This window comes from Vanellus vanellus, assembly GCF_965231255.1.
Source record: "Vanellus vanellus genome assembly, chromosome: 3".
NCBI lineage: Eukaryota > Metazoa > Chordata > Aves > Charadriiformes > Charadriidae > Vanellus > Vanellus vanellus.
In genome coordinates this window covers 33,133,312-33,158,435 of record NC_138907.1, presented here as the reverse complement: position 1 = coordinate 33,158,435, position 25,124 = coordinate 33,133,312, and the positions used below count along the sequence as shown (strand labels likewise).

The 25,124-nt window shown below is 42.0% G+C and overlaps 1 protein-coding gene across 1 annotated transcript; it reads left to right on the top strand.

Annotated features, from left to right (window-relative positions):
• Window positions 1-476: 476 nt before the first annotated feature.
• SLC4A1AP (solute carrier family 4 member 1 adaptor protein) lies at window positions 477-17,576 on the top strand (the record flags this gene model as incomplete). Its single annotated transcript, XM_082481912.1, has 14 exons — window positions 477-1,004; window positions 1,868-2,054; window positions 2,761-2,883; window positions 3,923-3,983; window positions 4,864-5,003; window positions 5,136-5,296; window positions 5,726-5,795; window positions 9,465-9,654; window positions 10,503-10,614; window positions 11,197-11,437; window positions 12,277-12,351; window positions 13,456-13,526; window positions 15,832-15,904; window positions 17,142-17,576. The coding sequence occupies 14 exons, from the start codon at window positions 477-479 to the stop codon at window positions 17,189-17,191; spliced, it is 2,082 nt and encodes a 693-aa protein (XP_082338038.1). The 3' UTR covers window positions 17,192-17,576.
• Between the last annotated feature and the right edge of the window lie 7,548 nt (window positions 17,577-25,124).

Below are 25,124 nucleotides of genomic sequence, written 5' to 3'. Positions count from 1 at the left end.
CTGGGCCGCACCGGCACCTCGCCGAGCGGGACCTTTGCGTGGAGAAACTCCGGGGGCCGCGCTCGGCTCGCCCGCCGCCCCGGCAAGGCCCTGCCCGCCCTCCCCGGGCCCAGCTCCGGGCCCGCAGCCGCCCCCCTCGCTCACGCCGACCCGCCCGGTACGGAGTCCCCCCCCGCCCGCCGTACCCCAGCAGCGCCCCCGCCGCTCCGCGCCCGGCCGCCGTGCCGGAAGTCGGCCCCGGTCCGCCACCAGAAGCGGCCCCCCCGCCACCAGCGCTCCTTCCCTCCGGGAGGGGTAAAGCGACCACCGCCACCTCCCTCCCTACCTCACCCTTCACGCTACCCTGGGCGGCGGCTGGGGCAGCGGCGCCTTTTTCCGGAGCTGCTCGGCCCGCCGGAGCTGCGCCCCACCTCCGGTACTGCAGCCGCGACGGTGCTCGTCCCCGGGGGACTCTATTTGGGCACGGACTCGGGAAGATGGCGGAGGCTATGGAGACGGAGGCAGCCGCCGAGCCCGCCGGCTTCAAGCGCCCGAGCCTCCCGCTGCCCGCCGCGCCCCGCTCCGTGGAGGGCGGCGAGCCGGGGCCCAGCCCACCGCCGCCCCTCGCCCGCCCGGCGGCCCCGCGCTACGAGGAGCCGCCGTGGGGCAGCCGCCCGCCGGCCGGCGCCGGTTACGGGCTGGAGGTGCTGAAGGGTGGCGTGGCGTTGGGCTCGGTGCGGCTGGAGGGCGGCAGCTGGTTCCTGGTGGGGCGACTGCCCGGTTGCGCCCTGGCCCTGGAGCACCCCTCAGTGTCGCGGCACCACGCCGTGCTGCAGTACCGCGGCGCAGGCGGCTCCCCCGACGGCCCCGCTGCCGCCGACGCCGCCGGCTTCTACGTGTACGACCTGGGCAGCACCCACGGCACCTTCCTCAACAAGGCGCGGGTGCCGCCCCGCACCTACTGCCGGGTGCGGGTAGGCCACGGGCTCCGCTTCGGCGGCAGCTCCCGCCTCTTCCTCCTGCAGGTGGGTCGGGGCGCGGGCAGTCCCGCCGCGCTCCCCGGAGCCGGGGGTGGTGGACTCGTGTGGTAAAGGCTTCCCCGGATCGGGCTGGGGAATTTACCCGTCTCCCTCTGTAACTTCTCCGCGTCTTTTGGGGGGCGGGAGAAAGAGGTGAAGGCGTCTGGATGGTGAGGTGGTTTGGAGGCTTTGAGAGCAGCCCAGTGCTGTTGTGGTGGTTTTGCTGGGGGAAAAAAGCTGTCAGCACTTAGATACCCGCTGCTGGCTCTGGGGTGAGGTTTGGGGCTGAAGGACAGAGAGGGGCCGTGGGGTGCCCCCCTGCCCTGGCGCGCTGGGCACTGAGGGGTGACTCTGCCGGGGAGCTCGGCCTGAGAACAGGCAGGGCAGCGTCGGCCGTGAGAGCAGAGGGCAGTCCTCTGCCGCAGTGTCATGTATCGGGAAAGCCTCTCCGGCAGTATCGTGCATCAGGAAAGTAAAGCACTGATACTTCTTGGTGATCAAGGGCAGCTTTCAATAGTAGAAAGCACGTGGAGTGCCCTACATGCACTTCAGAGGTTTTAGTTGCTCGTTCCTCAAATTCTTCCATGTGGCACTGCTAAAAGAAATTCTGCATTCTGCCTTTAAAATAGTTATATTTGAGATTGATCTTCCTACAAGTACTGCTCATTCTCCCCTCTCCCCCTTTTAGAAAGGATATTAAAACTATTATATTTGGGGATGCAGACCATAACAAATGGTCTAACAATTCCACTTTTTGAAGGGTACTGTAATGATTTGTTTATATTATTGTATATAATCTGCACGTGTGTTGAAAATACTTCTTTTTCTTTTAAAAAAACACTTCTGTAAAGTTCCTGTTTGCGACCTAGGGACCCGAAGAGGACCAGGAGTCTGAGTCAGAACTAACTGTGACACAGCTAAAGGCACTGCGTAAGCAGCAGCAAGCAAAATTAGAAAAGACAATGTTGGGAGAGGACTCTGATGAAGAAGAGGAAAAAGAGGAGAGAAGAAGTGAGAAGAGTCAGAACAGTGATGTGAGCTGCTCGTGGGGAATGGGTAAGTGATAATGCATAAATCAGCTGATATACCTTGGAAGGTCTTTAAGCCAGTTTTCAGTGAATATTAGGGTTGAAATTCCAGCCAGACACCAAGTAGAAGTTCTTGAGTATAAAGTAATCCTTTTCCTTTTAAAAAGAAGAGCGCTGTGACAAGGCAAGCATGTACCTGGTGAGAGCTATGCTAGAGCTCCTTTTAAAAGGAAGAAGGTAATTTTCTTACACCTGTAAAAGGTCATGAAACTGAGAGTTTAGGTTAATGTTATATGGTTTGTTCCTGTGATGATGTCCACACTTTTGCCCCAGAGGTGAAATTGAATTGCTTGATGCTTCTGTGCAGTATAGCTGTCTTTAAATTTAAATAGGAAGTCCGCATCTTAAAGCTAGATAAATTGTAATCAACGAGCTTTTCAGTAGAAAATGAGTTGGTTTTTTGAATGGAAATGTATAAGCACATAAACACTTGAAAGTGCTGAAACTGCAGTCTGCAAAACTGTATCTTATAATGGAATAACTAATAGCAAAAAAAAAAAAAAGCATGGTTGGTGGTTTTTTTATTGGATGCAGAAATAAAATTTAACTTAAGGGAAATAATTTTAGGATGACATAGCTACTTCTTTCAAACTAACAGAAGTTGAAATATACTGGTGTTCTCTTTCTAATGTTTCACCATGTTTTTTTTTTTTTTCACTTTGTATGTCTTCTAGGGGAGGATGCTGAGGAGGATGAGACTGAAGAAAATCCTATTGCTATTGATTTTCAGGATGTACAAGATGCCTTCTATATGAAAGATCCTAGAAAGGCCTTACAGGGCTTTTTTGACAGAGAAGGTACTTCTTTTTTTTTTTTAAATTATATGTAATGTTTTCTATTTAGCAAAGTGTGACATTTGTGCTCATGTTTTTGGAAATTAAGGTGTGGGACCTAAACTTTTCTATTACATTATGGGTAAGGTTTTTTGTTTGGTCAGCTTCGAGGGCAGGAGGGTTGGTGGTGGTTTGGTTTTTTTCTTGGTTTTGTGTGTGTGTGTGTGTTTGTTTGTTTGTTTTAAAATTTAGCTCACCATTGTATATCTGAGACTTAGTTACCAATTCCTAAGCTGGTAGTTGCAGAGAGCACCTTGTATTCCTCTGGAGTGACACTCAAACCCCACCTGCGTTTTGAAGCGATGCTGAAAAATGCAAACCCATCAAATTCCAGACTGTTCTGATTGGAGGTGGCTACGATTGTGAGATTGAATTGGAAAGTATAAAAAGACAAAAGGCAATAATGAATTGGTCTAAACTCTTGATGGTTGCTAGTGAAACTTATAGACAATTCATTTGCTAAAGTGAAAAATTAATCTTCATAGAATAGAATCATAGAATTGTCTAGGTTGGAAGAGAGCCTTGGGATCATCGAGTCCAACCATCTACCCTACTCTACAAAGTTCTCTCCTACACCATATCCCCCAACACCACATCTAAATGTCTCTTAAACACATCCAGGGATGGTGACTCAAGATAAACAATATCTGTGAGTCCAGATTATAAACTCTTGTTATTTCAGTGTTGTTTTCTTTAATACATACAGAGGCAAGATTGTGTTTTCTTTAAACTACATATTCATGAAGAGGCCACTTAGATTATTTTTTTTTTAATCTAAAAAAGCCTTGATTGTGAAAAACAACCAAATGAGCATAATACCAACTGAAGATCCTATGGCTTAAAAAAAATAAAAAGAGAGGGAGAGAAGGCAAATTCAGTCCTTTGATATGTAGCAAGGGCATTTTATCTCTTTTGTTTAAACATGACATTCTCTGCTATACAGATTATTCCTGATTATTTCAATTTTGATTACTACTTCAACGTTCTGTCTTTTTCTCTCTAGGAGAGGAGTTAGAATATGAATATGATGATCGTGGGCACAATAGCTGGCTATGCAGGATCAAGTATGTATATCTCCATTCACTTTTGTACATAGAAGCTGACTTCATTGAATTCACAAACCAAAGCTGAAGGAATAACTTGTCTTTGTCACACTTGGCAAGGAGGCCAGCTGGAATTAAACCTAATAAGAGGCCCTGATACTGAGACAGACGTTGAAGCATCAGGGTCTGCACTCCTTTCTGGTCTGGCAGCACTTGGTTTTCCTTAGAGATGCAAATCAGGAAAGAAAGAGTCTAGGTTCTTTTGATTCCCCGTGTTTTGAGAAATATATGAAATTGAAATATGAGGGAAGAAACTAGGACACAATATCTTTCAATTCCTAATGGGACATAGGAAAAAAAATCCATTCTACTGTGTACCAAATTTCAGTTCTTTTATGGTATAAGGCAGTTATTGGTGGGTTCCTGCAAGAGGCCACTGATGTCATTCTTTTATAAGACAGTAGAGGGTGAGGTGGAAATTAAGTCAACAGAATAGGTCTCAAATGGGTAGGTACAACATTGCAATGATTGTACTGTTTAAGAAACCTTTGCTTCAGCTGGGAAAATGTTACTGGTATTGCATCTGTGCAAGATACTGGAGCTTAAAATGATCCAGGGATTGACGTTTAACCTTTTAACTTCTTGTATTCCCAATGGAATTAATATAGGCAGAGTTACTATTTGGACTAGTGATAGGAAAATTTACTTGCATGCTTTAGGAAATCTGTGCTTGTGTTTTGATTGGTAATGTATGAAATGAAAAGTGAAAATATTTAACTTACAAAAAAAGACTAGAGGGAAATGGAAAGAACGATGCCAAAGCAATAAATAAAATATCTGAGTAGCATCCGTGAAAAGCTGTTTGTATCTGCGCTGTTCTCTGATCCTTCAAACTGAACAGGTTGCCTGTGGATGATGCATCAGGGAAGCAGCTGGTGGCAGAGGTTCTTCATTCAGGAAAGAAGAAGGAAGCAATGATACAGTGCGCACTGGAAGCTTGCAGGCTACTCGATGCTCGAGGAGTACTGAGGCAAGAAGCAGGTGAATAACTAGCCAAATGCTGTGATCACTCTAAAAGCCCTAAATTAGGGATTTTAGATTGCTCTCTTGAATTTGTTTTATTGCTCAGTGGTATGCAAATAATTTTCTTGCCTTCTCCCTTACCTTTCCCAGTATCCCGAAAAAGGAAATCAAAGAACTGGGAAGATGAAGATTTTTATGACAGTGATGATGACACCTTCCTTGATCGAACTGGTGCCGTAGAAAAGAAACGACTAAACAGAATGAAAAAAGCTGGTAAAATAGAAGAAAAACCAGAGACTTATGACTCCCTGGTAAGAAGAATTATTATGACATGCCAGCCTTATTCTCTCATGCATATATTATTACCAAGAAGGAAAATCAAAAAATATTTCTTGATCTTTCTCTGTGAACTTGAACTCCGGTATCATTTCAGGGCTTTAGCTCTCAATTGGCCAAGTTAGAATAAAATAGTGGGGTTTTGATTTGCGGACAATAGCTATAAATACTTGAAAATATTGTTTACTTTGTTCTAGTGGAAGCATACTACCTTGCTTTTGCCTGTTTAGTATTGCCTTCTACTTTGTGGATCACAGCAGTGGGTGAATGAAAAATAGTTTTAAAATAGTAAACTTTTAAAATAGCAAATAAATAAATAAAATGGTAGGATATTCGAGTAACTCTTAAGGGGGGATTTTAAGAAGATAAAAAAAAAATCTTCTAAGCATGTTGTTCTTTCCTAGGTCACAAAGCTAAAGGAAGCTGAAAATGAGCTTTCTGAGATAACAGAGAAACTGAAGGCTTCGGGGAAAGGTAAAGCATGAAGTTTATATGATTGTAGTGCTTTGCATAAAGAACAGTAAAGAGATTAAAATGTATCTTATGGATTTCTGTCTTAAGTCCTTTTTTTTAGTGTCCACTTCTCACAAAGCGGTAGGAAGATTTGCAGGTCACTGCGTTAGCTGGAGAGGATACTTAACACTCTTCATCTAATAGTTCATGTACTCTGTGTGTATAGTCACTTGCTAATGAAGCTTTTTCCAAAGCAATGTCTAAGTTAGGGTAAGGAGATAAGTGTACAAGCTCCTGGAATTTAAGAGGGTGAGCATTATTATTGTTTATCTGCCCATGTTAGTGAAACTGACCCAGTTTGAGGAACTCTTTCCCCCACACACACACACACTCCCTCTAGAACCCTTTACAAGGGAAGAGCAAACAACTGACAGAAAAGACAGTATCTTTTATTTCACTTCTTTTATTCTAAATGCACCTTAAAAAGGAAAGGTGGGAAAACAGAAGTGTGGAGTCACAGCAGTTGGCACTTAGCCCATACGTTCAGTGAACTTGCTAGCTTATGAGGGTGCCATTCAACTTCTAGGATTATGCCTTTCCAAAGTGGTGCTTGTATCTGGTAGTGAGTTAGATTTAAAAGCATACTATACAAATAGCTGCGTCTTGCTTTCTGGTACTGCTGATGTCTTGTGGAATAAAAGGAAGGTATGAAGGAAATGTGTTTAGGCTGGCTCTTCATACAAAAACCTTTAACAGAGTTGGCATTAATAAAGGTTGAAATGTCACTTTGTTGGAAGAGTTTCTCTCCAAGAAGCCTCGCAGCAATCTAACAGCTGGGCTCTCTTTTGTGCTTTATATGGGTGTGTTTCTTTCTAGTAATTCAGCTCAACACCAAAACTCATTTGTATCAACATTTTCATTGGTGATTGATCGTACCGGATCACTGTTCAGAAAACAGTACTGTTCCACTGAGCATTCTAACTAATGGGTCGGTTCAGTGTGTTTGAAGGAATTTTTTTCAGCATGACGGTACTGATAAGTAGCTAACAATTGACTAGCAGGAGAAGCTAATGCTTTATATTGTCTGAGACATAATTCCAAGCTTTTGTATGTTATGATGCCTTTGTTTCTGCCGATACAGTTTCTCAACAAAACTGTTAAATCATACTGTAGTAGAGGCTGGGAGAAGGAAGAATCAGTTCATTCATAGACTTCTACTAGCAGCATATAATTCTGATATACGTTATCGTGGTTTGGTAAGTTGTAACTAGTTACACAGCTAGTTTAGAGCCTCAGAAAAATTGCAGTCTCAGTACTTATTGCAATACAGAGTAATTCAGCATTGGATGGGAACATCTTAGAACTAGGCAAGCTAAAACATAGCAAAGATTGCATCATCAGTTACTTTATGTGTGTGTCTTCTAGATACTTGTGCTTTCTCTGATTTCTTTGGATGCTTCAGGTGAATCAGAGGTGTTGTGTACAAGTGTAAGCCAGAAGCATGCATATTGATCACAGGTGATTTTTACCACTGTCATGAGCTGTCTGGCAAAGCTGCTGCATTACATACAGTTCTGAAACCTTAACACACTTTTGCATGCTCTAAAGGATTATGTGTAGCCTAAGGGCAAAAGTGTAGAGACGCCAAAGAGTGAATGACAAGCTAAATTGCAACAGCTCTTACTAAGCACTGGGAGAAATTAAGTGGTTGTCTAAAAGATCACAGTAGAAGTTCACAAATTGTTTTCTGGAGTTCTTCAGAACTAACTACTGGCGGATTGACTTGGTATCTCTCATTCACGGATGCAGCTGAATGAAAATGAAGTACATAGAGCTCTTCAGTTTCATCTTTGGTTGCCTGTTCAGAAGAAAATTATCAATAAGTTGATGGTGCAGTAAATAGCCTTATAGCTTTTTTCACTGGAATATAAAGTATAATAGCCACAATTGATTCACCTCCTAGCAATGTAAAATTTTATTTCAATAGTGTAGAAAACTGCTGCAACAGATACCAAATGCCAACAGTAACCCTGTACGCTGAACTACCTGATCTTAGGCACTGTTGGTAGAATCCAGCAGAGAGTCCCATTTGCAAGAAGGGTAATCTGACTCTGAAGGTCACTCAGTGACTGAAGCACTCTTACACTGTTCTGCAGCTAAAGAAGTGAGCTGTGGAACTATGCCTTTAATTGTTCTGAATTATCTGTCTAGACACTAAACCTTATATTTGAAATTTGGTGTTTAAATCAAATGTTCATTCTGCTCAGCTCCTGCCTGCTAGGAATTTCAGACTTTTTGTTATCAATACCTTTTCATTGATGATTTTTGTCTCAGCTCATACAAACAGTTAAGAGGAAAAAGAAGTGTATTTCTATCTGAATTTCTTTTATGACATGTTTTGTCATCATTTATATTTGCATGGAGGTGGATGCTACAACAATCTCTTATCTTTTGGAGCCTTTTAATTCTGTATATCTTTGAAAGTTACTGTTGTGGCTTTCATATATTTGCAAATTGTAAACCGTTTTGTTCTAGATAAGTAATACCCTTTTAAATTGAGACCATTTGTAAACATGAGCCTTAGTAGACTTTTCTCTAAATATTTAAGACATGTAAAACTGCTTGAATATGGAGTCTTAATAAGTTATATTGTTTTATCTGTACACACTTAAGATTTCAAGTGCTACTTAATTAGCTCAAGCTGAACTGAAAATAACTCATTTGTCACATAGTTATTCTTGTGCGTATATACATAAGTGCTTATAACGCAGCAAATAAATACAGGATTTGCCACTTTTCATATAATATTAAAAGACAGAAGATTGTCTGTCAAAAGGCCTGTTAAAATTCTAGCAACTACATTTTTCTTTGTTTGCCCTCAAGTTGTTTTTGAACACAATCTAAAAACTTCTAAAGTATTGTTCAAGCCCAAGAAAGGAGTTTTCCTGGGTTGTTTTTGTTTGGTTTTTTTTTTTTTTTTTAAATCCATGTGTTTCTTGGTCATTAGAGCTGTAGTTTTCCTCAAGTTTTACTTTAATTAGTCAAATACATGTAGAATGATTAATATTTGAAATCAGGTGGAGTAGAAAGACTGTCGTTACTGTCTTTCAAGTACAGAGCAGTGTTTTCTTCTTAGAAAATGCAGTCAAAACAAAGGTAAATTTTGTGTGATTGGCTTAACATATGAAACTATTCTTGTGTGCACTCAGTCATCCAGGGGCAGGAGACAGCATCATGCGTTGATTCATTTCTAGCTTTGGAAATGTTGTTACATAAACATTCCAGGAAAGCCAAAATGTCATTCCCCATGCAGTGGTGTGGGATTCTTTGTAGCTGTGTTTATTTTAGTCTGTGACTACAAATAAAGAACCCTTAAGCCACTATTTTAGGGACAGCAGATCTTGAAGTGAGATGAAAAACTTAGAATAGAGACACTTACTTGTAAAGAAACATTCAATTTTAAGAAAGGTTTTGTTATGTAAGTGGATTAAGGCTTACTGTTGGGCTTTTGTTAGGAGAAATGGTTTCAACTTTTCAGGGCTAACAACCTCTGTTACTTCACCATTCAACAGAAACTTGCTGAGAGGATAGTTCTTCCTATATACCTTATTCTCTAAAGGTAGGATTTGATGAGTACAACTCTCATCTCTCCACCTGTAACAATATGTATCTTCCTTTTATCTTGCATAGCCCAGTCCCAGCCAGCAGCTCAAGATTCCTTGGACGAATTCATGACCGAAATAAAATCAGGATGCACCTTAGACAGCGTGGCACGAAAGAAGCTTCACTTGCGGTCATTTGAACTGAAGAAAGAGCAGCAGAGGCTGAAAGGGTTAATAAAGCTTGTCAAGCCTGCAGAACTGCCTGAGCTGAAGCCCCAGTAAGTCTTGGCTGAAGTGTAAAATTATTCCTTTTACCGTTGTTATTGTCTGTGGGCAGTTGTGCAAGCCCAGTAAATAGACAACTTTCTAAACACAAAAGCAGGACAGCCTTCCAAACTGCCCGGCTCATCTCTTTAAAAAGCCACTGTGCCTTTTAGCCCTTGCTGCATCTGTGGTGGAGGCAGATGCCCCAAAACAGTGGAGTAAGATAAGCCCGCACAGGGGGGGTAAGGGGGGAGGGATTGTAAGCATGGTGTCAGCTTTGTTAATTTTTTTTTTTTCCCAACCTGTATCCAAAAGGAACTGAAAAATTTTACAGTTGTTATTATGTATAATGTGAAAACCACTTTCACTCTGTGAAATGCAGCTGGAAGTCAAGTGTAGTGGCTGTTCAACTACTGCCTAGCAACGCCGCTGCAATTCAAGCGGGCCTGTGCTGGGTTCATCAGCTAGTAGCAGCTTGATTAGCGGTTTAATTACTTAATTCATTTACTTAAATTGAGGTTTGGCTTCTGAGTGTGTTTATATATATATATATATATATATATACACATGTATATTATATACATATGTAAGTATGTGTGCACAATTGAATTTTGAGGGAGTCTGTCTGATAGAGATTGTTTTCCTTACTTTTTTTTTTTCTTGCTGTATGGAAAGTGTCTGAATCCTACAATATGTATGTAGGACAGAGGAGTCATCTCCTGCAGCTTCTTCCTTGGGTGTTCCAAGGGAGAGAGAAATAAATAGATTTTTGTATACCTACTTCTAATTTACAAATGAAAAAAATCCACAAATAAGACATTTGATACTTACTTTGTTTTCTTTTGTATCTAATTTTTATTAGGAGTGGGAGTTATGGTCAGGAAGCAGAGAGCAAGCCTAAAAAGATTACCCTTCCTCTCTTTGGTGCAATGAAAGGGGGGAGCAAATTCAAGCTGAAAACTGGAAGCCTAGGGGTAAGTTGGACTCATAAGTACTGCAAGTCAGAGGCTATTTCTCAAACACCTTGTGGAGGCTGTAGGTAGCAACCATGTCTTCTCCCATGTATGGAAACAGCATGGAGGCACAAGCCTGTGGCAGTGGAAGGTGCATAGGAGAGCAGGCAGTGGCTGTCGTACACTGTTTGCTGTCAGGAGTTGCCATTCTGCTACCTTGTACAGTCGGCAGTGGCTGTCCTCGGGCACAGCTGTGGTCCAGAGGATCAAGCGGAGGCAGTCTGGGGACTACAGCTTCAGCAACTGGTTCTTTACTTTCATTTATTTTCCTTGATCTTTTAGCTAAGATCATATCCGAGACTGATTCATTTTCCAGTGTTCCTCTTCTGAAAAGACTGCAATTCTTGTCTATGGACTGGACATATTTTTTCATCTTCAATCCCTACTAACTTTTCCTTAAAACCTAACTGGTCTTCATCCTTAGAGTGTTTCCCTACCAGCTGGGTCTATGACAGCAATGTGTGTTTTTTCTCCTGTATTGCATGTCTGTGACATCTACCTCCATATTATCTTAGCACTGATGCACAAGTCTTTCTCCCACAGAAGCTGCCTGTTAAGCGTCCAGACATCCCTGAAAGCTTGTTAAAAATGAAAGATGATGGACCGGAGGAGGAGGAAGAGGAAGAAGAGGAAGAAATGGAGGAAGAGCAAGAAGTAGATGCAGTAAGCAGCAGAGCTTCAAATCTGGAGATGAAAGTGACAACAGAGGAAGAAACAGGAAAAAAAAATAATGCTGCTGATGGTTCTCCTTGCAACAACAAGAATCTAGAATCCCTTCAGGATGGTAAACTATTGGTTTTGATTTTTCCAGTAATGAAGCTGAGTCTGTGACTGCTGAATTTTTCAGAGCTGTGTAAATCTCCTAAGGTTTGAGTCACAGGTTCTTCAGCAGATTTCTTTTCCATAGATTTTTGCCATGAGTCCAGAGTCTGTGTGCCAACAGATGAGTTTCACATGGTTCTAGTTGAAACTCTGCTTGGCCATCAGTTTTTTGTGCTTTTGGTAAAAATGTCCTGGACTCAAGAAAGGTCTTATTTTGATAAGCCCTGCTTTCGTTTAACTGAGTGTCCATATGATAAAAAATACAGCATGTTGTTGGCAGGGAGAGCGACTTAATAAGAAAACGAATGTCTGTGTAAAGCTTCAGATCAGTGTGTAAGGAGGAAAAATAATTTGAAAAGTTGTAATGGAGGGGTATCTTCCTTGTACCTGTGTGGTTTGTCTCGAGTCATAGAATAGTTTGGGTTGGAAGGATTTACCCTTTTCTATATCAACTTGATGCATTTGAAAAGTCAGTAATGACTTTTCTTAGTAAATTATGTGTTTGATGACAGAAACCTAATTCTAACTTCTTGTCTTTATGCTGCAGAGGTTGCTCTTGAAAAGTATGTTTTAACTGATCACAAGTTTTTCTTTAGTATTGTAGTGTGATGGACTTGGTGGATGAAATAGTTTGGAGAACTTTTAAGAGGTGCTTCCTGAGACAAATGTAGCTATGAGTTCCCTTTTGTACTTTGTCTCAGGGATGGTCATGCTCTACTCATCACAATTACTGCAAAATGCTCACCTAGCGTGCTCTTTTTTTTTTTTTTTTTTTTTTTTTTCCCTTCTCTCTCTTTTCAGGGGTTCATTTGCTGCCTGAGCCAAAGGTACTACGGAATAAATCTCAATTGGGACCCTCACAAGAGAAATCTCAAGGTGAGCAGTACAATTTAGACTCTATTGTACAGTAGCATGTGGGTTTAGAAACTGTCTAAAGGAGATAGTGATGTCTCCTGTCAGTAGAAGGAAACTAAGCCTAATCTAGAGCCTAAAGGAAGAATCTAGTATTCAAATGAAGGATTGTGTTTTGCTCGAGAAGTGGTAAGTGTATGGTGAAGACAGGTCACTTCAACTATATTTCAGTTCTTGCTTTTCATAGTCATTAACTGTTTTGGGATCCTTTGTCTTAAAAAAAAAAAAAAAAAAAAAAAAAAAACAAAACCAAAACAAACTAGCATGAGAAGAGAAGAAAAAATAATTAATTTAGGAGCATAAACATAATGCTTTTTCCCCTCCATATTTTCTTGCAGTAGCTCTTGACACTACAGAAAGACAGAACTTTCCTTTTATAAAGTTACAAATACTATATAACATTAGCTAATAGTCTGTTAGTGACAGACTACACACACACACAAAAAAAAAAAATCAGATCCTCAAATTAAAGACTGTGATTGGTGTACTGAGTATTTGGAAGAGATTTGTATAAATTTTCTATTTTTTTCATAACTCAGACTCGTAAGAATATGTCATCCTGTCCTCATCATCTTGTCCATAGACTTAATCCACAAGAGTCTCAGTATTTCACAGATTAAGTAGCAGAAAAAACAGGCATACTTCTATCTTTGTCTTCCTCTTGCCTATGTTACTGTGAAATTACTGTTTTTAAAAAAACAAAGCATGTTGGTCCTGCGCGTTTCCTTCCAAACCAGTCACTGCAGTGATTACAGATAGATAATAGATACAGATTACAGATAGATAATAATTTTTTAGAAAATAAACATCTGGCATTAACTAAGTGTGTTACAGAATCCCAAATATAGGACCTTATTAAATTGCATTCACATAGCTGACTGATAGTGTATTAAACATAGGTTAATATATGAAAAACAAAAATATGTTCAGTTAAGTATGAATTTTGTTGCAGTGAGCTGTCTTGGATTTCCTTTTAGATATATCCATTTTAATGTGAGCTTTCTATAAGCTTATTTTTGATAGACCTGATCATTCACGATGTGTCATAAAACAAATCTTTCTTGTCAGCATCTGCGGCAGTATGTAAGGAACCTGAAGAGACATCTGAGAAAGTTAAGAAAATGAATAGCTCAAGCAAGGTCAGTTGTGATACCGTGACTCCTGTAGCTTAAGAGATTAAAGGAATCATTTAGTAGTCTCTTTATTAGTGAAATAGTAACAATTTGATTGAGTTCATATGACTTGGTGACAGTAGTGCTTTTCTGCTGACTAAGTAGAATCACACTCTGCCTTTGGACACAGATTTTTGGAGTCTTCAATGAGAAGGTAAAGCACAGCGTTTCAAGCATGCTAGAGGCTCTCAATTCAATAACAAATTTATTTTTTCATCTTTTCACTTGGCTATTAGCCTCTGCTAATTGCTTCTTCTCCTGTATCACAAGTGTTGTAGAACATAGGTTCTCTCTGGGCTTTAGAAATGGCATTGCAAAACTTTCCTTGGGGAGTAGCTTGGGAAGTGTGTATTGGCTGACACAGAACGTGCTGGACTAAAATTGCAGCTAGTCTGTATTGCCATTACCAAACCTTATCCTTCCCTGTAGATGTGGAAAGAGAGAAGTCTAAGAGATCTAAGAGTCTTTTGCAACTCAATTTTTACTAAATTTGAGTAGGTGTACCAGAGAATGTTCCTCTTGTGCGTAAAATTTGTATTAAAATGTAAAGTATATAAGCCTTGGCCATTTTGGGACACAGGCAATTGTTGCCTTCCTGGAGCTGGTGGGGAACTGTGACAGCATGCTCTCAGCCTCACGATTGTGAGCATCTTCCCTTTAGAGTGCACCCCACCCTCCTGCTGACTGCCATCAAAGAAGGTTACTGTTGCTTGGTGGGCCATGAGTTCTGACCATTGTGACAATTTCTTTGTGGTGGGCCATGAGTTCTGACCATTGTGACAATTTCTTTGTGGTGGGCCATGAGTTCTGCCCATTATGATGATTTCTTTGTGGTGGCCGTCTAATTTTAGTTCTGCACCACTCACTTAAAGAAATTTAACTCCCTGCAGCCTGTGTGTACTAACTGACACCTTGTTAGTCCTGGCAAAGGACCCAAGGATTGGGTAGGCACAGCCTTTAGAATTGTCTCTTGTTGCTAGCCTATAAACTGTGTTGATAAAGAAAGCAAGAGTAAATTCATACTATTAAAGCCCAAGTTACACCATTTACCATATGAAGGCAGCTTCTCATGCTGAGGCAGTCAAGTCAGCACCTCTCATCCGCACAGAGTTCACTCAACACTGAGCATTCTCCAAATACCAGATGGCTTAGCTGTAGTCTCTCTCCCATCACAAATCACTTTTTCCATATGCTGTCTCTGCCTTTGGGTTCAGATCTTGCATGGAAAATATCGAGCAGAAGTCACATTTGTTTTTTTTTTTTCCTCTTTTAATATTTAAGGAGTAACTTTGAATCATGTAAAACTGGAAAAACAATTTTAAAGTGACTGTTCACAAGCCGTATTTAAAAACCGTTCAGCTCTCTAGTCTAATGTTTTGGAAAACATTAGTCTTCCAAAAGAACTGTTTTAGAGCTCAAGTTGGGGAAGGAAAGTTTTTGAGGGAATGAAAAATTAAAAATTGCTTCAGCTGCATAACTTATGAGTGTGTCATGATACTACAGAGTAATGCAAATCAGTGCTGAGTAACTTGGCTACATTTTGAGTTCTTAAGTCTTGCACTCTACAGTTGTATGATTTTTTTTTTGATAGCTACCTGCAGTTGTTCAAAACAAAAGTTGTTGAAAAAATGGTGCTGATGGGGCAAAACTTAAAAATCCAGGAACAAAAAGACATTGCTGCATCAACATTTAAATTGCAAGTGACCTCCTTCAGTTTGCTTTAAACATTTCAGTGATGCCAGTGAGACATGAAAAAATTGGGTTTTCTTTTCTTTTGAAAAACTGTTACCCTTAAATAACAGCTGAACGTCTCTATACTCCAGTTTGAAAGTCAACTTAAACCTGAAGTTTTCAGTGGGATTGCACGTTGAAATCAGTAAAGCCCTTCTTGAAAATCCTACTCTAAATCATTTCTCTGTGTAAAGAAATTCTGTGTCAAATGACACTACCAAACATTAGGATGACAAGACTAAACTGTCCAGACGTGGACAGTTGGCAGTGGTCCTGTTTTGATGGGGAGATTGGACTGGATGACCTTCAGAGGTCCCATCTAACCAGTGTTTCTATTTTTCCTGTGACTCTACTGGGAATAAACTGGATCTGTTTGAGGGTTTGATATTTCTTCTTTCCTCAGTATTATTGATTTCATCCCTGACTCCTGTAGAAATAACCCTCACCTTTCAGTATTGTCTCTGAATTAATGAGAGATTTAGAGGCTGTGACACATTGCTGGCAGGGTGCAGCACCTTAAAAATCTTTTCTCCTTTTGCAGGTCCAACAACCTTTTTTTTCCTCACAGTACCCAGATGATGACCCGGACTACTGTGTATGGATTCCTCCTGCAGGTATCAACCACCTCCTTACCGTTTTTAGTCTTATAACTCAAGAATCGACCTAATAAGTAGCCAGGGTGTCCTTGTAACTTCCTGAGAAAAAAGAAATTTGGGAATACTTTACACAGAACCTGATGTTTTCTGGCATGTTATGCCCCATATTTGTTGTATTGCCATGGAAGTCTTGCAGTGAAATACAGACCATGTCTGTAGTAGCTTCATCTCAATGGACAGATACACCTGAAGTTTGTTTTTCAGTTTTGTAATAGCTGAGAGAGCTAACTCCATTCATGCACATTGATATGATGATGTAGTTGAAAGACAAGCTCAAACCTTCGCTAGGGATAAATGCTCCAGCAACCTTAGTATTCTCAGTTTTCATAAAGTCTGTGATCTGCAAATCTTCACTGCAGATTTTTGCAAAAAAACATTGGAATACAAGCTTTGGGTCATGTGTTTTGGAGAGAAGTCTTGATAACGCATTGGTGAAGGCACTGAATAATTGATTCATGCATCCAACATATGTTAAAGTTGAACAAATTTTCTACTTCAGTTCCAGAGTGTTTTTAGCTAAGTGAGGTTATTCTTAAACAGTGTAATGAATTTTAAGTTTCTCTAAAATGAGACATTCGTTTTTATGCATTGAGGTTTTCGTAGTAAGTTCAAAGCTTAGATTTCATTTGGAAGATTCATTACTATAATTTTTATAAGACTGTTGCAGACTTGTAATATAGATAGGCTCCAAAGAGAATAAGAAAAATGAGAATAAATTTCACTAAAGAAAAATGTAATCTGGTGGATCATGCTTCAGTGAAAAGGCTGTACTTCTCTGACATACGATCCACTGGAACAAAATACCTGATACAGTAACTCAGAGGTCTGATCTGGGATAGCCAAGTGAGCTGTGTCCGTAAGAGGGAGCTCCTTTTTCTGTCTCTGCCTGCTAATAATCAGACATCTTCTTTCTAAGCTAGCATAATGAGGACACCAGGGAAAAAAAAAAAAAGAGGAAAAAAAAAACAAAACAAAACACTAAAACCAGGTATATATGATGTAATCTTGATACTATTAGTAATGTTAAAAGGAATTGTAAGTATAAATCAAAAGACTACTAGAATTGTAATATCCAGTCTGACTCTTTGTGCTTGTCTGACTAGTGCTGCCTAGAGAGTCTTTCATATTCGGATACAAATTTATCTTGGATGACGGGGTAAAAATAATAATGCAACTCTTTCTCTTTGTTCATTAGGTCAAAGCGGTGATGGCAAGACTCATCTCAATGAAAAATACGGCTATTAAGCTTCAAGTGCCCCAGAGTACATCTGAGGTTTGAAGGACTACTTAAACTTTTTTGGACTTTTTAACCACACGTTAAGTAAGGGATAAAAGAGTTGGGTTTTCAGAAGCTGTTCCCAATTCAAGGGCATCAGCAGCCACTCCTGCTGTTAGCTCTCCCTGTCTGTCCTCTGTTTGTCTTTCAGATACTTTTTTAAAAGTAAAACCCCACACATTCTTCTGTCTTTTCTTCAGCTTTTAGCATTATCCTTTTTATTTGGCTTTAAAACAGTAGGCTCATTTTTCCTTTTGTAAATAAAAATACACAAAAATATTAAAAAATACACCTCTGTATACTTACAGGCTTGATAAAATTTATTCATGTTGGTTTTATGCAATTAAAATGAGAAACATTCCTGGTTTGCTTCTGTGACTGCTGTTTGAAAATACTGTCAAAGGTAAACACAACCTAAAACTTGAGGGTTGTGGGTTTTTTTTCTTTTCTATGGGGGAAAAAAAATAATTCTGTTTTGAAAAGAAAACTGTTTTTACTCATCCCTTATGCAGTTGCTGGACTACTTGGTATGGAGCGGACTGGAAATGGTGAGCGTAGACTGTTATAACGGTGTAGAAATGCTGAAGAGCTGAATAGGCTGGCACTGCGTATTGTGAATGAGAGGGAAACAAGAAACGATGGAAGAATATCCTGGGAAAAGTTGTAACAAAGCCTCTATTCCTGCCACAACACAAGAGCAAAGCACCATCTTAATGCAATTTGAGGCATGCCAGCTCTTTCATTTCCTATATGTATTTTTATATGTGCCTATTTAGTGTGTATGTGCTATATATATACTAAAAAAAAATCTATAATTTAAATGTACACCCATAATAGTGTGGGTATAAATTGGATAAATATTCTTTAATAAGAGGTAATGAAATGACTTCCACTACCTAAGAGGGGGCCTACAGAAGAGGTGGAGAGGGACTTTTTATCAGGGAGTGTAACGATAGGATGAGGGGTAACAGTTTTAGACTGAAAGAGGATAGATTTAGATTAGATACCAGGAAGGAATTCTTTACTGCGAGGGTGGTGAGACACTGGCACAGGTTGTCCAGAGAAGTTGTGGATGCCCCATCCCTGGAGGTGTTCAAGGCCAGGCTGGATGAGGCTTTGAGCAACCTGGTGTAGTGGGAGGTGTCTCTGGCCATGGCAAGGGGATTGGAACTAGATGATCTTTAAGGTCCCTTCCAACCTAAACCGTTCTATGAGTAATGGAAGTTTAAGTGTGAATGGAAGTAATTAAACCAAAGCGAAGGGCAGGTTTGTGGTCCCTGCTGTCCAAGGCTGGGGATCAGCCCCTGTTTGGGGGCTGGGGGTAGTAAAAATGGGTAGGGGGCTGTGAGCAAGCTGAAGTGTGCTCCAGGGCTATAACCCCTCCAAGGAGGCCACCAAAGGGCTGCCAGGGCTCTGTGGGCACTGCCAGGCCTGCCCATCCCTGCCCAGCAGCCCTGGGCTCTCAGAGAAAAATGGACCTTTTCTGTTTGTTGCACTTAAGAGTCAAGCCTTTAACTTTTAAGCAGTGCTTGCCTCCAAACTGCAAGTAGCGGTAGGATTTGGGACCTGAAAGACCCCAACTCAGTAACATGGTTATCACTCATCAGCTCCCCTAAATAGTCACCGACTGGGGGGATCCCATCCCCTGGATGACTCGCAGTTGTCCCAGCGCCTGTGTTGTGGTAAAGGCAAGGGTCATGCAGGGCACCCGAGGGATAGGAAAGCCACAAGCATACAGTGGCAAGGAAAGCTGTAGAAATGCTGCTGTTGCACTCCGAGGTCACATGTCCTTTGGCGTGCTTCCACTGGGCAGTGGCCGCATCCTTATGGATAAATCACAGGAGAGAGCATCAGAAGCTGGGGAGGAGGGATAACCATACAACCGCTCTGCTTCTTGCAATGGTCATTTTACCCCACAGAGAATGTAAAACAGTTTGGCCACTTGGTGTTCTGTAGCATTTTACTTAATACGCTCAAGCTGCAAAAGAGCATCTTTTTCAACATATTTAGCTTTTTTTTTTTTTTTTTTGTCAGCATCTGCGCACCAGGCTGGGCAGCCTGAAGCTTCCTGCTTCTGGCAGAGGTATAACTTATCATCATCCAAGGAAAGGCTGTTGCCCCTCCATTCAAAATGCCAGACCTCATAGGTTTCACAAGCTCAGTAGCCCTTCTCCAGAGCTGTGTTCAGTTCCAGAGTGCACCAGGTGTCTGCAAGGGACTTCTGTTTTATTGCTTTGCGTGCAGAGGGCCTGGCAGGTTTCAGACAAAGTGCAACACAAGCAAAACAATAGTTTGCCACTTATGCTTGTGGGAAGCACAGGGAAAAAGAGCCCCTGAGGTACACACACCTGTACTTGGACCATCCTAAATTAGATGGTCAGTGTGTCAAAATTCTCAAAAAAAGGACTTCTGGGTTCCCAAGAGTGTTTTTTTAATTTTGCTGATGAAAGGATAGAGCCTACCAAAATCATACTGATGTATATTTTCTTCAGGGGATACTTTGTAGTACAGACAAATGAATGGTATTTGTCCTGCTGCCCAAATGCACATCTCTGGGATTCAGGGACTGGGCAGTTTGGTCCTGGATAAGACCATGAGCACACCATCTGTTTCTTTTCATAGTGGCTCACTTGTGCTCCCGTACAGATCTGATATTAAAATCTACTTTCTTTAGGTGGGCCATCTTTTGTTGCATTGTGTAATATGAATATGCAAAGGTCATCCGTACTGGATGATTCCAGTCATGTTGATGGTAGCATTCAATACAACCGTGGAAAAAGTACCCATTATATTTGAAAGCTGTTGGCATCCCATCCTTAGTCATCCTAGAAGTAAGGTCCCACTTGATACTCATGGCCACGTAACGCATGACATATTTGAATATTTTCCTTTTTGATCAGGTATATGTCATTGGTCAAATATCTTTTTCCTTCGATGATAACCATAAACGAGTATGGGGACATGCAAGTAGAGGCCACCATGTTATACAGACAGGGAGACAGGGATCTACACAGTGATAAGCCTTCACTGTTTCATCACTCACTTTCTCATAAATGCTGTGACAGGCCATCACCATAAAATTATTTCTGTATGATCTGCAGGACTCCCTCAAAATTTGTACATCTTGCTGGCAATAGTAACTCACTTCTTCATGCAAATCAAAGATCTCCCAATGGTTTGTGTACATGTCAGGAATCGTTTTGTTTTTTTCCTTAAGCACCACGCTGTGCACACTATCTTAATCCCATTGTGGAAGAGGGCCTGCATAACTTTGATTTTCAGTGGCATTGAAAAAATGAAGGAAATAATTTTTGCAGACCTTGATAGCCAACACTTAGGGAAGACTGCTTAGTTTCATGAGTAAAAAATTCAAAGAGTCTATGAAAATGAAAACTAGTTGCATGTAAGTTTAGTACCCTGTGTGATTAATTACATGCCCATTTTTCTTTCAAAAGCTGTCTGACAACTGAGCAGCCATCATAGCCTTTGGCATTGGAGAGGTGTAGCCCTGAAACTTTGTGTCATTAAGCAGCTGAGTAAAGTCCACATGTCCCCTTTAAGCCCATTCTCCTTCAGTTTTCCTCTCCATTGCTTCGTCATCCCGCAGGGCATCTGGCACTAACTCCATGTGCCCGGTTTTCTGCATGTGTCCTGTCTCGTAGAGAAGAGAGCCCCACATCTGGGGTTTTGGTCACGAGTGTGCAGTGCTGCTGGCTTACATTACAGGTATGTTCATGGCACAGACCGCGCTTCCAGCCTCTGCATTTGAGATGCTTTTCCACATAGCTCTTGCACTTTTTCAGGTAAAATCAGAGCCGTTCCCCAGACCTGCACAGCAGTCTGCAGCTGGGGCACCTTTCTCATGGCAGCGGTAAGTGCACAGTCACACAGCAAAGCAGAGACAGCAATAATATTTACAGCTATGGGTGTGATTATAGCATGTATAGCGAAGCTCACAAAGGTTTCTCACCCCAAATGCCTTTCCTGACCTCTCCAATACCATAATGATGTTTGCTGTGTCAGCAGAGGAAAGGGGTCTTGGGATATCTAGGACTGTTGCTTAAGAATTCCCCAGCACTTTTTTCTGCTCGTTTAGGAGGACAATGAGTTCTTAACATGCAGCAGGTCCTTGAATAAGGGGGTCCCACTCAGCACAACCTTCCTGTGCACAGACCACTCTGGTTTTTCATGGAGCTCTTGTGCTCTGCTCAGCTATTCTGCATCAGTCAGAGCCCTCGCTGCTGTCTCCAGCAAAACAGAGAACACCATCACTGGTGGGTTTTGGCTCAATCACACAGCACCGCTTTTTGTCTGTAATGTTAGAATGGGGATAGGCTGCAGGGGTCCTGCATACCCCACTCCCAACAGCTTTTACCATAGCTGGGGGGAAAGTCTGATCACATCTCAGCTCTCTCTGACTTCGTACGAGCGTACTGACCCAGTCTGAAACCTTTTTCTGAATTCACAGTGCTTAAATTAACAGTGGAGGACTCTAGTTGAAAGTGTGCATGCAGACAGCTTTGAGACAGAGCTGTCTATCACCAGGATCCAACATCTGGCATAAGTCACCAGAAACTTCCTTTACATCCCAAACAAGTGCTTGGTGAGCTTCATGCAGCAATGCCTCATCCAAATTAACAAACCTGTGCTTTTCTGCATGCTGCCTAGCCCTGAACCTAGGGATGGGCCTTTCCCTCTGCCGTGTGCGCTCTGTGGAAGCCACGGGTTGCACTGATGTCCTCTGCACCACCTCCCTTACCCTTGAGGATAGGGGTAAAGACACGTTCAAATACATACCCTGGGGATGTGGGAGGGCAGCTGCTTCTGCCATAAGTGGTCTAACAGGACAATCTTGACTGTGTGCTGAGTTTTCTGCCTCTTCTTTGCTGCATTGACTAATGGATAAGAAAACATACAGCAAAGGCTGCATCTCAAGAGTAGCTGTAAGGTCCCCCACCAGCATGGGCAAATGGAGCTCATCCCACCATGCGCCATTCCCTGTGTGACACCCCCACATCAGCCAGCTCTTCAGGTTTGCAAGGTCATTTTTTTCCAGATGCCCCTGGGGCCTGATGATTTTGACCTGGCACTGTTGCATTTTCTCTCTGCTTCTTTCAATGCCACAGATTAGAGCAAACAGCCTCCAGATGGAGCTCATGATGCACAGACCTCACTGTACCTTAGGTCTCCTCCGACCCACAAAGAGGGAATCGTGGCTGTATCTGTGGGTATGGTCCCCTGAGGAATGCTTCCTCTTGCTTACCTGAAGAAAACCGAAGCTACATGTAACGCTCGACTTTATGGAATGGAAAGGAGCTTTCATAAGGACCTTGGAAAGCATTCAAAGGAGCATAACACCTACTTGGTTTACTGGGTTTACAGCACTGTAAAAAGCTACAGGATGCAGAGCGATGTCATTAACAAGTAGGCCATCCTGTAGCCCGCTCACAGGCCTTGCTCCAGCGTTCAAGAAGTGATTGTTTAAAGCTGCTATTTCCTGCACAGAGCGTGCGATTAGTTGGTATTTTCTTTGCAACATGTGTTTACCTCATTATCATACTTACTTTCCACTGCCACAAAACTTCCAGTTCTGTATTCACCTAATAAATATTCTTAAATTTATGGGGCATCAATGCCCTAAGGCCTATGATCACCTAATATTTGGGCAGCTGGCTGCAAGATATTTTGGTTTGCAGTTCTATGCATAAAGCAATATATGTTTTGATGCCTGTATAGCAACACTTTCTGCTGTTCTGGGGCGCTGAATTATACATACACACTCACCATAGCTGTAGACACGATATGGGGGTTTTTTTAGGTTTATTTTTTACGTTCTGAAAATGAAGTGCTGTCTTAGGAGCACTCAGTTTCATTTTCAAAGTACCCGTGAGGTAAGATGTGAAAAACGTTCTTTAAGTTAAAGGAAAGGTCTATATATCAGCCTGATTTGCTTAATTATGCTTTTAAATTGTGCAAGTGTTTTGTTGATTGTGCAGCTGTGTGGATGTATATGCAGGTGTATGCACACTTTCGACCATGAATATATTGCTTTGTTTCTCTGCTTTGACCTGTTAAACCACTTGAAACTCAAGTTTATGCTTTTGCTGGACGCAGTCTGCTGAAACTGCAGTCTTAGGGCATTTCAAGCGACTCGCCTGTTTATGCTGAGTACCTGTTTCGAATCCAGTTTCTTGTAACACCTAGAAATGAGATATGCAGGCTAAGAATAGCATATGATATGAATCCACCTGCAGGTGATTGCTCAAGGGAAGTCTAATTGAGATTAGGCTCGTGGAACAGCAGATCAAAACTCACCTGTGCTGGCCCAAGTGATGAGAGAGCTTGGGCACACGGTAGAAGGCTCACCAGCTCCCCCAGATTTGTGGCAAAGGCGCCAAGCCTCCCTCTGTGTTGGGACTGTGTTTATACCCCTGTATATAAGGATATAGTTGCTGAAGTCTTGACCATATGGTCAGTGTGCAATGTGTGCAGTACTTTGGTTTGCATGCAACGCATGGACTCTGACAAAAACTGATGTTCATGGGAACTGCAAAAATCTTCATACGTAAGGAAATTTTTAAGAACTGGCATATATAATGCAAGCGGAGCAGAGTCTGCTCCAAAAAGGCAGTTCCAAAAGGGAAAGTGTACCCAACAGCTTCTTACTCTTTCTTCTGTTTGGCAATCGATTATTTTCTTTTCATGCAGAAGCCAGGGACTAGCAGACACCTTTTGAAGCTGTCCCTTGACAATAGCTTTCCCTGATTTAATTTGATCTCATATCTTTTCTCCCACCAGACTTGGTTGGGTCTGTTTTGCTGCTGCTGGCACTCCTCTTTCTGCCATTGCTTCTCCTGTATGTTGAGTCCAGTTCAAGCTTCATTGTTCCCCGTGGGGCAGAACAACGTCATGCCGAGCATCTTCCTTTTTACATCTTCATCCTCAAGCTCACCTCTACCTTACTCGTACCTCAAAACATCCCCTTCATAACTTTTGTCCCACTCCTGAGTTGCATAAGTGGTTTTGCTTAACCAGATACTGGCCTGAACCACGATTTTCCCCCAAGCAGAAACTAAATCTTAATCTGTATTTTGAAGTGTTGCATGGGGCCCCCGGTTCCAGTGGAACCTGAACCAACTATTTTTTTGTTGGGCGCCTGTCTCCCAGCTGCCCCTTTTCTTTGGGAGCTTTTTTTCGGTGGTCCACCCAGCACAGACCAAAGTGGGCAGTATCTCTGGCTAAACCCGGTGTTGCCTGGTTTAGCTCCAGCCCCAGCCTGAGGCTGTTGGCTGTGCGCTTACCTCTGCCAGGAGTCAGCCCAAAGGGTTGGCTCCCAAACTGACAGCTGTCCCGGGCAGGAGGTACATTTGTCTTTCGAGCAGAGCTGAGCAGGCTGCTGGGTTATGAGCTGGCAGTATGAAGTGGCGCAACACAAGGCAGCCAGGCAGGCAAATCTCCCCCTTCTTGTTGTCCCAAATCAGAGAGGCGCCAGGTAAGGTCTGAGATTTGCTCTTATAAATTTCTTCACGGGGGGAGGGAACGGCAGAGCTGTCAGCTCATGATAGGGTGGGATGACGTTTCTTTGCAAAAAGCCAGAGGAATATTGATGTGAACTCTCATAACTTACTCATTCATCTCTGTTCCCCAACCATAAATAATCACCCCATTCCCACTACACCTTTCAAGAAACAGCAATCCAGACTGCTCCGTAACAGCAAGGCAGTAACATCCCAATTGCTCTTACATGCTAGGGTAATTATAATGGGGTCTGTGGTGGAAAGATGATTTATTTTCCAGTGTTGAAAGCACAGCTGTACGTACAGAGACCTTCTCTGTGCTTCCTCCTGAAACAGCTCTCTTGGCTTCTCAGGTGTCTCACCGCAAAACAGACGAAACCGTTTT